Below are 13,631 nucleotides of genomic sequence, written 5' to 3' on the forward strand. Positions count from 1 at the left end.
AAAAGACACCTGGGTGTAGTGGCGCACACCTTAAATCCTAGTACTCAAGAGGCAGAGGCAGGAAGATCTCTGTGAAATCAAGGCCAGCCTGGTCTAGTGAGTTCCAGGTCAGCTGAGGTTACAGGGAGACCCTGTCTCAAAACAAAGAAACAAACAAAAATTAAAAAAACAACAACAACAACAAAAAAAACTGTTGGGCTGATGGGAAAGAAGACAGCTGCCCTGGAGACTGTCACTAGACTAAACCCTTGGAGGACAGCCATGACCGATTTGCCCAGGACTAAAACTGTAGCACCTAATACATTGTGAATACCTATAAAAAAAAACCCTGTTGAATAATGAATTCCTGAAAGCAAAATAGGATCATAAATAGAGTAAGTCAGATCGGATCCTAGGCAGGAACACAGTTCCAATCCTAGAGGAATCAGAGGTTCCATCCCCACCTCTCTGGAGAAGCTTGAGGCTCTCGTGGTCGGGGGCATCTGGCATGAAGTGGATGGTGGAGTCACTAGTGTCATAGTAAGCAATTCCCAGATATCCTGAGCTCCACAGCACACACAGGTGGACCTGTCCAGGGAGGAAACGAGAGACGTAGGCACAGGCGGGCAGGGTGTGGCAGGCCTTATTACTGATCTCTGATAGGCATGGGGCACCCCTCCGTCAGTTCAGGAGCCAGGGGCCGTCCCGCCTGGCCTGCCCTGCCCACGCCCCCCCCCCGCGGACCCCCAGACACCTCTGCCCCTTCCTCTTCGTCCTCGTCCATTTCTCCGTCTTCTCCTGGGACCTGGGGGCTGGGGAAGCCGGCTGAGGCCGCCCCGGGTCCGGGTCCTGGCGTCAGGCATGGGGTCACTCGGAAAGCCATGGGCTCTGAAGAAACAGAGGAGGAAGGGGACTCAGGTCCACCCGGTGGGCGTGGCCCGCGGCGAGGGAGCGGGACCTGTGCTAGTGTGGGCGTGGCCTGCGGTGACGGGACCGGGCCTGCAATGACGTGATCGGGACCTGTGGTAGCGTGGGTGGGGCCCGAGGTGACGGGGCGGGGCCGGTGGAGGAGTGGGCGTGGTCTACGGTAACGAGGTGGGGCCAGCGGTGACGCGGTCGGGACCTGTGGTGGAGTGGGCGTGGCCTGTGGTGACAGGACGGGGCCTGCAGTGACGGGGCAGGACCTGAGATGACGCGGGCAGGACCTGTGGTGGCGTGGGCACGGCGGGCATTACAAGGACGACTTCCCCGGATTGCCTGAGGCGGGGGTATCTCCACGCTCCCGCCCCACCCCCACGTCTGTCATTCTTCGGAAGGTCGAGCTGTCACTTCTGGTCTCTGTCCCACGCCCACAGCCTCACGCTTTGGTCCCTGCCCCACTGCTGCCGCCACCTCCCAGCTTTTTCCCGCCTTTTTCGTTACCTCAGCAGCGAAAGACGCGCCTCCCTCACCTACCAACCACCACTCGCTCACGGGAAGCGAGCGCAGGGCTGTGGGCGGAGTGCGCGCGCACTCACCCCACCCCCTAGCTGTGATTGGTCCGAGGGGCGGGGATCTTGCCCAGAGATCCAACTGGGTGAAAGCAGGGGCTGACGAGAATAGGCGCTGATTGGTCCGTTTACATTAGGGGCGGTGCCAGAATGTTCAAAATTCCCGCCCTCTATCGTTGCTTAGCAGCCGAGCACTTGGAGGCGGGGCTTCTGGCTTTGATTGACAGATAGGACTTGAGTCCTAGCCTTGGGAAAGGGTCTGTCCAGTGGTGAGAGCCCCTGGGAGGAGGCCCACCTTGAAGGGCCAGAGCCTTATTTTTTTCTTGGTCGCTGAAGAGTGGAGAGAAGCAACTTTAATTCAACTTGTGCCAACAACAACTCAGTTCATATTTGTACCCACCGCGTTAAAATTTATATAGAACTTACAGCAGTGCCTAGCAAACAAAGTAAGGTAGGGCTGCATGAGTGTTTTAAATAAATAAGTGGGAGTCCCAGCATTGGGGAGGCAGAGGCAGGCGATCTCTGTGAGTTCAAGGCCAGCCTGGTCTACATAGTGAGTTCCAGGCCAGCTGGGGCTACAGGGAGCCCCTGTCTCAAAAAGACCCCAAAAATAAGCCTGATGTGGTGGTGCACGCCTTTAATCCCAGCACTCAGGAGGCAGAGGCAGGAGGATCTCTGTGAGTTCAAGTCCAGCCTGGTTTACAAAGGGAGTTCCAGGCCAGCTGGGGCTACAGGGAGACCCTGTCTCAAAAAGACCTAAGAAAAAAAAAAAAAAGACCCAGAAAATAAAATAAATAAATAAAGTGGACAAACCCGGACTCTATTTCAGCCCTACTTTGCCTGTTTCCTGTATCATCACCCCCACAAGAACCTGATTATTTCAGGGGCCCCCTGAAGAGGAAGTGGAAGTATTCGAATTACACTAAATTCTGAAAGTAGACTCAACAACACTCATTCCTATTGATATGTGTCTTCACCCTGACCCACTCAACCCCTAAGGACAGAGGGTATCATTCATTCATATTTATTTATTTATTTATTTAGAGCCTGCTCTGGGACAGGTGATAGACCTCGATGGGAGAGAGGAAGGAGAAAGGAGCTTCTGAGGGAGAAAAAATTATATACTTTAAAAAAAAATCCTTTAGAGGGACTGGAGAAGATCTTTCTGGTTGACAGCACTGGCTGGTTTTGCAGAGGAACCGGGTTCGATTCCTGGCACACATAGCACACCACTGTCCATAACTCCAGTTCCAGGGGTTCTCTGATGCCCTGTTCTGGCCTCCTCAGGAGCCAAGCACTCATGTGGTTCAGTACACACACGCAGGCAAACAAACACATAAATAAAAATAAATCTTTAAAAGAAAAATCCTTTAGGGCTTGCGGGATGGCTCAGCAGGTATAAGCACATGCCATCAAGCCTGATGACCTGAGTTCCATCCTGGTGACTCACACTGAAGGAGAACACTGACTCCCCACAAGTTGTCCTCTGACCTCCACACATGCGCCACCTGTGCCCATACACATACACACATAATTAATTAAAAAAATAAAATAAGTAATGTTCCAGGTCCATTAAGATGAGACAGTCTTGCCTGAGGTTAGGAGAGATGCTGTGAAGTGAGGTTGTGCTGACCAGTGACTGGAAAATCCTCGCCAAAGGGACAGGGGTAGGGGAAGCAGAGTTAAGGGCCAGGTTAATGGTTACTCTTGGCAAACTGTTGAGCAATGGAGCTAGGAAACAGAGGAGGCTGGTGACAGCTCTGAGGAGTGGTAGGGAGGGACACACCTTCCAATCTGGGGTGTGAAGAGATTAGGGACTGGTTTACCAAGGGCAGGAAGGGAAAGGGAAAGGAAAGAGAAGGCCTAGAGCTGGTGAAACAGTAAAGCACAGGCAAGGAGATGAGGTGGGAGGGAGGGAAACTAACCCTAACCCTAACCCAAAGCTCCTGGCCTCAAATTTATGAGGTTCCTGCTTGGGGGTGAGGGGTTCCTGGAGAGTGCAGCCTGCAGAGTTAAGGCAAGATACCTTGTGGGTAGCCATTCTGGACAGGCAGAGTCAATACTGATGATCAGGGCAGCTGTGGCTATAAAGACAAGCAGGGGACAGGCTGCCAAACCTGTTTGAGTCTAAAGCTGGCCCCATTTCCCCGTGCTTCTCACCGAGACATCTTTGTGCTGCAGACCCTCTGGTGGTCACTGATCAGTGGGAAAGAAGAGGATTCTGGGAAGGAGGGCTGCTTTGACAGTAGGATGGGGTCCTGTGGAGGGTCACCATGGTGGGACTGCACACTCAATTCATGGACCCATTTCTGGGACGTTGCAACTCAAAGGAGCAAACGCTTAATATACCCATTTTTCTAGGGAGGCAAAAGATAAGCCCTCCCCGGGGTAGGAGAAAGCCCACAGAAGAGGAAACTGCAGCGGAAACCACTAACTGCTGGTTTCCAGTAACACGTCCATCACTGTACCCCAGCCCTCCCAGCTCTGTCTTTCAGTGTCTGGCCCCATTTTGCTTCCAGGCCTCTCCAGCCCATCGTATTTTCTAACTGGAGGTCTTTTTGTTGGATACACAGAAAGGGAACAGTTGGACAGGTGGGAAATTTAAACTGTGGAGGCTGGAGTATGGGGGGACATATTTTGCAGTTTTCCAGCTGGTCACAAAGCTAGATAGCACCTCCAAAATCAAGGCTCTTGGGGAGCCAGAGAGGTCCTCTGGGCTCTCCCCCTGGACCCCTCAACTCACCCTGTTCTGTCTGACCTTTGCTTTCTTCCCCTGATAGAACCAATTGCTACGCCACCCACCCCAGGATGAAAGAGCTATCCTAGTGCCAGGATAACCCACCTGACACGCCATCTCCAAGGCAACCTATCAATGAGAAGAGGGCAAGGGGCCGAGGCTGGGGGCAGAACAGGATGGGTTCAGCTTCCTGTTTCCCTTGTACCAGGCCTCTTGGTCTCCTCCCTGCCCATGCCTGGTACCCCACCCCACCCCCCCATCCCCCAATCCCAGCTTCTCTTTCCAATCCTGCTGCCCCAGAGCAGAGTCCTAGCAAAACAGGACACTGGAGTCTGGACCTTTCTATTCTAAGAACCTACTTCTGAAAGTTCATAAGCAGTTTACTAATGCCCCGTTTCCCGGTATGAGAGGAGACAACGGGGGAAACTGAGGCAGGAAAAAGGTGCTGTGTTCAGGAGTGATCAGAGAATCCAGGGAGTTCCCAGGACTCCCTGCTCAGGTCATCCTCATCTCCGCTGGTCCAGGAGACCCGGAGGGGCGGAGGTCCTCCCCAGCCCACTCCCTAGACCGCCCAGTCCCGCCCCCTCCTGTCCCCTCCCCAGGTTCAGGGCGGGGCGGTGAGTCAGCTGCTCCCGGAGCTGCACCGGGAGGGTACCGGGGTGGAGGAGCTGTGGTGGTGCAGTCACTGGGGGCCGGTGGGGAAGCCGTGTCTGCAAGGACAGAGTCAGCCGATTTCGGTTGCGCCCAAGGGAAGGCCCTGAGTCTGCAGGAGAGAGTCCCCCGCCATCCCCGGCCCTTCCCAGTTCCCCCAGCGACGTCCGCTTCCTGGTCCCCGTCGCCACCATGGCTGAAGATCAACCCCAGGTCGAACTGTTCGTGAAGGTAAGAACACCCTCCTTTAAGTACCCTCCGGGTTCCTGCAAGCCAACCCTCCTCTGGCCTCGACTACTCCAGCCTTTTACTCCCCAACCCCTTTTCTGCGTGACCCCACCCCCAGCCCCAGTGCAGTCTTGCTGGGGGGGGGGGGAGGGCGTCGGGGGGGGGGCAAGTCCCTAAAGAGAGTTCTAGACTCACCCTGAAAAGTTTGTAGGAGAGGTTTCCAGAAGCCTAAAGGAGAGGAAGGTGGAGAAAAAGGGGTTTTTCAGGAGTGAGACTGATTGGGGCGTGGTGGTGGGAGAGAGAGGAGAGAGAGAGAGAGAGAGAGAGAGAGAGAGAGAGAGAGAGATGGGAAGATTCAAGGTAGACCTGGCATAGTGGAAGGAAAAGAACATTCTGGAGCAATGACAGAGCGGGATGGAGGCAAGGTAGAGACGGAAAGGCAGGGAGGAGATAAAGTTTAGCAATAGTTACTGTGAAGATACTAAGTAAGGGAGAGAGCTCTGAGGAGACCTGGGCTAGGTGAAAACGGGCGGTAGGAGACGCCTGCTCCGGCTCTTTCAGTGAATGTGGATGGGGGCAGACGGCTCCCTGGCTGGGGTACGGAAGCCGGAGGCCGCAGCCCTCCCAGTCTGCCCAGTCCCCTCCCTTCCAGGACTGCGGTTTTCCCCCTTGGGATCTCCTGCCCCTCCTTCCCTTCCTCTCCTAGCTGTGTCTCCCTGTTTGCAAATTCTCTTTTCCTGCCCCACTTTATACCACTTCCCACCTCCCTTTTGTTCATCTTGTCTGGGTCTCTCTGTCCTGCTTGTTTCTCTCTGTCCTTTATGCTGGGGTTTCCCAGGCAGCCATTCCTTTTCTAGGCTCAGGGCAGTCATCCGGATCCTGGGTCCGCCCCCTTAGGTGTGGTCCCCAACTCACACACTCTCACACTTGCCTCCGGGGCTATTTTTACTCTTGGGCGAGGAGGCATTATAGAGATTCAGGCCCTGGGTCCTGTGAGGGATACCGCCAGAGGATATGTGCCCAGAGGCCTGGCAGCGGAGGGCTGAGGGTTTAGGGAGCTAGAGCGTAGGGCTCTGCTGCCCAGGCCTCCACATGTATAGATAGGTCCCTGCCCCCACTTCCTTGCCGGGAAGGAAGCTGCTGAGGCCCCAGACACAGAGCAGAGATGAATCACCCTCAGTCTAGGGGAGGTTTCCCTTGGGGGATGAGGTCACCCATATCCAATTAGAAAGTAGCCCCCTCTGTCAGGCCCTCCATATCTCTAAGGCTTAGGACCAGTTGAGTCTCCACCCACATGCCAAAGACAGCCTGGATGAAGTTGTGGTGAACCGGAAAGCTGGCTTCCAAAGTCTGCCCCACCTCTCCTGTCTTAACCTCTGCTCTGTCTTAGGCTCTAGGTTCCAGTTCTCACCTCACCAAAGCCCCCCACTTTGATTCGGATTTAATTCTTCCCCACTTTGGATTCAGATCCTCCAAGCTCTTCAAGACCTGTTCCTCCACCTCCTCCCACCTACCAATCCCTGGGGAAGCCATAAACCTACCTTTGCTGGAAACGTACTCATCTATGTGCCCTAGACTCAGCCCAAGCCCCAAAAGAACCTAGTTCTGGGGATAGCTTAGTGGAGATGGCAGTGTATGTCCTAACTGGGTGGAAAATAGCTGGTCTGGGAATAGGAGGTGCCAAGAATGACCTGGGAAGAGTCAGGTGCACCAGGCCTAACTTTGGGGTTCCTTTTCAGGCTGGCAGTGATGGGGCCAAGATTGGGAACTGCCCCTTCTCCCAGAGACTGTTTATGGTGCTCTGGCTCAAGGGAGTCACATTCAACGTTACCACCGTGGACACCAAGAGGTGGGCTCACTTCCCTTCCCTTAAACATGTCTTGTGTGGGCGCATGTACATACCCACCCACATAGGTCCTTCCATCTTAAATCTGTTCCCTTGCATCCGAAGCAAATCCATCTCCCCCTACATCTCCCAGTTCCTTTTCTGGTTCTCCCCGACCCCCTTTTCCGGTCCTGATGTCTGGCCCCTTCTCCAGGCGAACAGAGACAGTGCAGAAGCTGTGCCCGGGTGGGCAGCTCCCATTCCTGTTGTACGGCACCGAAGTCCACACAGACACCAACAAGATTGAGGAATTTCTGGAGGCAGTGCTGTCTCCTCCTAGGTATGGATCAGGGAGAAGGGGAGCTGAGAGGCTCTTGAAACAGAGGTTCAAAACAGAGACAGCAATGAGGCTGAGGCTCCTCCAGAAAGGAATCTATCCTGTGTTTCCTACTGACTTTCAGGTACCCGAAGCTGGCTGCTCTGAACCCTGAGTCCAACACTGCCGGGCTGGACATATTTGCCAAATTTTCTGCCTACATCAAGAATTCAAACCCAGCACTCAATGACAGTGAGTCTTGTGGATCAGAAACCTGGGTCCTAGACAGGAAAACTCCAGGGGTGAGAGGCATCAGGAGCACCTGGGAGCTCAGATCTCAGGGAGTTGGAGATGTTGCCAGACCTCTTCCAGCCTTCATTATTGCTTTACCTTCACATTGCAGGGACTCTTAAAAATAAATCTTATTTATTTTTTTATGTGTATGAGTGTTATGCTTGCATGTAAGTAAGTACACCCGTGTTGTACAACGCCCTGGGAGAACCGAAGAAGCTCTTGGATCCCCTGGAACTGGAGTTACAGACAGTTGTTAGCTGCCGTGTGGGTGCTGGGAATCGAACCCAGGTCTTCTGCAAGAACAGCCAGCGTTCTTAACCGTTGAGCCATCTCTCCAGCCCCACATTGCAGGGACTTTTAAACCTCTCTCATTTGTTTCCAATGAGAGGACATTAGTTGGCCACTGCCTAGCATAGGATAAGATTATGTTTAAGAATAAGCCAGACTACCTGAGTGTATTAGCTGTATGACTCTGAGGGAGTCTCTTAACCTCTATAAATCTACTTCCAGATCAATACAGTGAGAATAATATCTATTTCTTGGATTCCTATGAAAATTAAATGAGGTTTTATTTGTAAGTTGATAAGGAGGCTGAGGGTGTAATTCAGTAGCACAGAGCTTCCTTAGCATGTATGAGACCCTGGGTTCAATTCGAAGCAGTGGAAGGGGGGGCAGGGGGATAGCAAACACAAGATGGGAAGATGGGGAGATGGCCTAGTAAAATGCTTTCCATGTAAGAATCAGGACCTGAGTTTGGATCTTCAGTACCCACATAGAAAGCCAGGTGTGGTGGGTATGCAACTGTAATCTCAGCTAGCCTAGTCCTATTGGTGAGTTCCAGGTTCAGTGCGAGACCCTGTTTCAAAAAATAAGGTGGAGATTCATTGAGGAAGAAACCTGATGTTGACCTCTTACCTCCACACACAGGCATGTACCCACGTACACATTTGGTTTGGTTTTGTTTACTTATTTATTTATTTTAATTAATTTTTTGATCTTTTTGAGACAGGATCTCCCTGTAGCCCCAGCTGGCCTGGAACTCACTATGTAGACCAGGCTGGCCTGGAACTCACAGAGATCCACCTGCCTCTGCCTCCCAAGTGCTGGGACTATAGGCATGCGCCATCATGCCCGGCTTATTTATTTATTTATTTATTTATTGGGTTTTTTGTTTTTTGTTTTTTATTTGAGACAGGGTCTTCTTGTAGCCCCAGCTGGTATGGAACCCCCTATGTAGACCAGGCTGGCCTGGAACTCTCAGAGATCTGCCTGTTTCTGCCTCCTGAGTGCTGGGATTAAAGGCAAGCGCCACCATGCTCAGCTTGTGTTCGATTGTGTATGTATTTGTGTTAGCCTGAGTGTGTGCATGTGTACTTCATGCGTGCAAGGCAAATGCCTATGGAGGCCAGAAGAGGGCATCAGATCCCCTGGACCTGGAGTTACAGGCAGTTGTGAGCCATCTGATGTGGATGCTGGGAACCCAACCCCAGGTCCTTTGCAAGAGAGGTGCTGAGCCATCTTTCCAGACCCATCCTGCATGCACATGTACACACACAGTTTAAAAAATAGCAAACAGCTGGGTGTGGCAGCACACGCCTGTAGTCCCAGCATTTGGGAGGCAGAGGCAGGTGGATCTCTGTGAGTTCAAGGCCAGCCTGGTCTACATAGTGAGTTCCAGGACAGCTGGGGCTATAGGGAGACCCTGCCTCAAAAAAACCAAACAAACAAAAAAACAAAAACAAAAAAAATAGCAAACACGGTCTAGTTGGTTTTCTGTGTTACTTAAGCACACTTTTTGTGCTTGGAATGAAATCCAGGGCCTCACATCACTAAGCAGGTCAGCCACCTCTGAGCTCTAGCCCCAACCCGAACTGAGTCTTCTCCTTCAGACAGTCTTGACCCAATGTTTAAAGTTCTAACCAACCTCCTCTCTTGTACAGATCTAGAGAAGGGGCTTCTGAAAGCCCTGAAGGTTTTAGACAATTACTTGACATCCCCCCTCCCAGAAGAAGTGGATGAAACCAGTGCTGAAGATGAGGGCATCTCCCAGAGGAAGTTTCTGGACGGCAATGAGCTTACCCTGGCTGACTGCAACCTGTTGCCAAAGCTTCACATAGTACAGGTGAGTGGTCGCTGTGGGAGGGGACAATGGGATGGCTGTTTAAAGTGACTTTTTTTTTTTTTTTTTGGTCTTTTTTAGACAGGATCTCTCTGTAGCCCCAGCTATCCTGGAACTCACTGTGTAGACCAGGCTGGCCTTGAACTCTCAGAGATCCGCCTGCCTCTGCCTCCTGAGTGCTGGGATTAAAGGTGTGAGACAGCACGCCCAGCGTGACTTTTTTTTTATTGTATGTGTGTGTGTAGGAGTGGGTGCATGGGGGGGGGCAGTGGTATGTAGAGGTCAGAGAACAACTTGCAAGAGTTGGTTCTCTCCTTCTGCCCTGTGGGTTTCAGGGATTGAACTCAGGTTGTCAGGCTTGGCTGCTGATGCCTTTACCCAGTGAGCCATTTCACTGGCCCAAGGTGACTTCTTAAGATGGTTTCTGCTGGACACGGTGGCTCATGCCTTTAGTCCCAGTACTTGGGAAGCAGAGGCAGGTGTATCTCTGTAAGTTCGAGGCCAGCCTGGTCTACATAGTGAGTTGCAGGCCAGCTGGGGCTACAGGGAGACCCTGTCTCAAAAAGACCAAAAGAAATAAAAAGATGGTTTCCATAGATTCTTACCAATGATGGATCCCCGCCCAGCGACCCCAGTCTAGTCCTCAGAAATTGTTGCTCGATTAGGAGAATTCTATGATACAGGCCATGGGTACATGGAGTCTGATCAAGACTCAATTCCAGTGTGACTATGTGTGTATGGGCATGCACATGTTTATCTGTATTCAGCATTACTTTCAAGAAGGCTCTTCCTGTCTGTATCACTGCCATATCTTCGGATCAGAAAGCAGGCTTCTCCTGAGTCCAGACTGCAGCTCTGTAGCCTCAGCCTCCATCTCCTCTCGAGGAAGGGGAACTTTGCTGCTCCCCATGCTTTTGTCAAAGCCTTAAGGTTACAATGCAGCTTATAAAGCATGGGCCCAGTGTCAGTTTGCTGAGTACTGAGCAGCACTAGGCAATGAGGCCAAAGGGTCAGGCAAAGGGGCTCGGGCTGGTAAGCCCCATACTCAGCAGGTGGAGGCCAGCCTGAGCTACAGTTTCAAACAACAAGAAAGAATGAGAAAGGAAAAAGGAAGGAAGAAGGAAGGAAGGAAGGAAGGAAGGAAGGAAGGAAGGAAGGAAGGAAGGAAGGAAGGGGAAAATCGGGAATGGTGATGCACACCTTTTAATCCAGTGGAGGCAGAGGTAGGCAAATCTCTGAAATCAAGGCTAGCCTGGTTTATACAGAGTTCCAGCCAGTTGGGGTTACAAGGAAACCCTGCCTCAAAAATAAAAGGAAAGAAAAGATAAAAAAGATTTTTGGTGATTTATCCTTCCCCACAAAGGGTAAGATGAAATATTCACATGAAAATTAATAATACATGACTAAAGATCAAATGAACAAATTCACTGAAAATTCAAAAGGATTTTACAATTTGTTGGTTGTCTTTTTCTTTTTTTCTTTTTTTTGGTGCTGGAATTGGAACCCAGGGTTGGATCACAATCCTAGCCTATATCTCTCTTGTCTCTGTTTCTCTCTCTCTCTCTCTCTCTCTCTCTCTCTCTCTCTCTACTCTCTTCCCCTCTCCCTCTTTCTCTAATTATGTATGTGTATGTACACATGAGTGCAGATGCCCTTAGAGGCCAGAAAAGTGCACTGGATCCACATGAAGCTGGAGTCGTAAGCTGCTTAGCATGGATGGTGGAAATCCAACACAGCTTCTATACTAGAGCAGTACACCCTCCTAACTGCTGAGCTGTTGTCCAGGTTCCCAAGAGCCTGGACCACGCATGGAATGAATCGTCTGGAAAGGAGCTGGTTATTAACAATAAGATTTTCAGGACATGAAGAGATAAAAACATAAGTGGGGAGTTGAGGAAGTCATTTTGGAGGGTATTTCAAATGGTAGGTTTGATAAGAATCAGTAAGAGTACTCTAGGCATAATGGCATCCCAGTCAGGAGGCTGAGGCAGAGGGTGACAGAGACCAGGCCAACTTGGGCTACACAGAGAGACCCTGTCTAGAAACAACAAAATCTGTAAGAAGATAAGCCAGGGTGAGATGCACCCAAGCTTGATGACCTGGGTTTGATCCCCAGGACTCACATGATAGAAGAAAAGAACTGACTCCTGCATGCTGTCCTCTGACCTCCGCGTGGATTCTGTGGCATACACACATCCAACCACAAAACAAACAATAAAATTTTTAAATAGAAGAGAAACCAGAGAGATGGTGTGGGTCTTGCAGGCCTGGACTAGGCTTATTTTATCTCCTAGACCTTGGGAAAAGAAAAGGTCAAGAGCTTCAAAGCAAGCTTGACTTGCCTGGGGCTAACATGCTGATCTCCCTGTTAACCCCAGGTGGTTTGTAAGAAATACCGAGGATTCACCATCCCAGAAGCATTCCGAGGAGTGCACAGGTACCTGAGCAACGCCTACACTCGGGAAGAATTCGCCTCCACCTGCCCAGATGATGAGGAGATTGAGCTGGCCTATGAGCAAGTGGCCAAGGCCCTCAAATGAGCCACTTTTAAGGGCTCCTTTAACCCCCAATCTGTTTTTTACAGAGCCCCCCCCCTCTCCCCGGTAGCTTTCTCATCGCTTTCCAATGGACACACTCTAAAATAGCCTGTGGGCAGGACTAGAGAGAGGGAGGGGGAGGGGAAGATTGGGCATGGGGGTAAGATTTTTATGGTGGGGAGGTAGCTAGGACAATGTATTTCAGTAATAAAATAAGGAATGAAATTACAGTGTTGTTTTTACACCAAGGGGGCTCAAAGTATAGTGGTCACGAAATGAGGAAAAGGGTCATAGATCTTAAGTTCCGAGCATCCAGGAAGTGTCCGTACTGGAGCTGCCATTTTTAGTGTCAGTCCCTTAGAGTGCTGTTTTGTAGTCCATGTCGCCTTTGCAAGCCAGCCAGGATCTGGGTGGGCCTGGGCGGAGACAAGTAGGGGGGGGTTAGGGGGGAGTGCGTTGTCGGGGTGGAATGGGCGCGGCCTAGCAGGGCGGAGTGGGCGTGGTATGGGGAGGTCCCGCCCCGTCCCGTTTAGACAATGCCCCGGAGCCGCCAGACCATCCAGCGCGCCCCCGCCCCATCGTAGTCGGTGAGCTCGCCTAGCCTGGGAACCCCTCCGAAGCCCAAGCTCCCCGTCTCCCCCAGCTTGAAGACTTAAGACCCTGCTCTGCACCAACTCTTTCTTCTGGGGGGTGGGGGCTGAAGCCGAGATCACAGCGCGGCTGGAGTGGGGGTGGCCGCTGGTGAGTCTGAAGAGTGGGGGGATGTCCCCCCCGAAGGGTACGGGTGCTGGAGTTTAGGGGTGCTGGGTTCCATTCCTGGGGTGTGCAGATAACCCGCACTTGGGTGAGAAGCTGGGCGGGGTAGACGGGTGGAAGATGGACATGGGGTACCGGATTCTGGAGCCTGGAGTGGCGTCTGCACCCCCAGAACCACGCCCCCCCGTCTCCCCGCCCCTCGGATTTCGTTTTGGACCTCTCCCAGTCCTCCGGGACGAGGTCTGGTTTATACTGGGTCGCGCTCCGGGCAGAGTGACCGGCCAGGGTGGAGAGAGGATGCTTAACTCCTTAGATTCTTCTTTCCAACCTTTTGGCCTCTCTTCTCCCTCTTCCCCTCCGGCCTTCGGGGACTCCCACGTCCCCCATCCCCAGACCCTGGATTCACTCCCCAGTTTCCTTCCCCTGTCACATCACCCCTGCGGGTCCCTGGCCAGGACTTCGGGTCCCTCCGGCAGCAAGCTAGCTGAGGGTTAAGGGGGCGGGGCCGCCGCATTTTTGGGGAGTGAGCGCATCCTAGTGGCTGCCAAGAGGGGCGCGGGGCAGGGACCTCACCAAGACCCCCGCCAGGGGCAACAGGTGTTTGGGAGATTAAGTCTCGGTCCTTGGGCGCCTCTTCTAGCAGATCGACGGGAAAGGAGGTGGAGCGAGCTGGACTGGGGAGGGAGGGAGGGAGGTCTG

At 52.3% G+C, this 13,631-nt stretch overlaps 3 protein-coding genes across 6 annotated transcripts in view; 2 read left to right on the forward strand and 1 right to left on the reverse strand.

Moving 5' to 3' along the window:
* The window catches only part of Msh5 (mutS homolog 5), a 23,280-nt gene extending 21,812 nt beyond the window's left edge, over positions 1–1,468 (reverse strand). For both annotated transcript variants that reach the window (XM_029557882.1, XM_008821509.2), the window contains exons 1-3: positions 1,402–1,468; positions 734–867; positions 444–567 (exon numbers count right to left, since the gene is read on the reverse strand). In XM_029557882.1, coding sequence (XP_029413742.1) covers positions 444–567; positions 734–862 — 253 coding nt within the window. In that variant the 5' untranslated portion in view covers positions 863–867; positions 1,402–1,468. The remainder of the gene's footprint in view (positions 1–443; positions 568–733; positions 868–1,401) is intronic.
* Positions 1,469–4,824: 3,356 nt separating this feature from the next.
* Positions 4,825–12,401, forward strand: Clic1 (chloride intracellular channel 1). Its single transcript, XM_008821510.3, has 6 exons — positions 4,825–5,088; positions 6,825–6,934; positions 7,125–7,250; positions 7,372–7,478; positions 9,461–9,642; positions 12,018–12,401. The coding sequence occupies exons 1-6, from the start codon at positions 5,050–5,052 to the stop codon at positions 12,177–12,179; spliced, it is 726 nt and encodes a 241-aa protein (XP_008819732.1). The 5' UTR covers positions 4,825–5,049; the 3' UTR covers positions 12,180–12,401.
* Positions 12,402–12,686: 285 nt separating this feature from the next.
* Positions 12,687–13,631, forward strand: part of Ddah2 (dimethylarginine dimethylaminohydrolase 2) — a 3,009-nt gene continuing 2,064 nt past the window's right edge. Inside the window, exon 1 of one of the 3 annotated variants that reach the window (XM_008821511.3) lies at positions 12,687–12,917. The gene's annotated coding sequence lies outside the window, so the exon portion shown is untranslated. Of the gene's footprint in view, positions 12,918–12,967; positions 13,592–13,631 lie in introns of those variants that run through there. The other 2 variants (XM_017795187.1, XM_008821512.3) reach the window with 2 other exon arrangements.

The sequence above is a fragment of the Nannospalax galili genome, unplaced genomic scaffold (assembly GCF_000622305.1).
Source record: "Nannospalax galili isolate Female #2095 unplaced genomic scaffold, S.galili_v1.0 scaffold948, whole genome shotgun sequence".
Taxonomy (NCBI): domain Eukaryota; kingdom Metazoa; phylum Chordata; class Mammalia; order Rodentia; family Spalacidae; genus Nannospalax; species Nannospalax galili.

Bases quoted from the DNA above. Each gene is read 5' to 3' on its own strand.
- Clic1 (XM_008821510.3), top strand. From the start codon at position 5,050: ATGGCTGAAGATCAACCCCAGGTCGAACTGTTCGTGAAG. The intron at 7,479-9,460 runs GTGAGTCTTGTG...TCTCTTGTACAG, and splicing joins AAACCCAGCACTCAATGACA to ATCTAGAGAAGGGGCTTCTG. The intron at 9,643-12,017 runs GTGAGTGGTCGC...TGTTAACCCCAG, and splicing joins CAAAGCTTCACATAGTACAG to GTGGTTTGTAAGAAATACCG.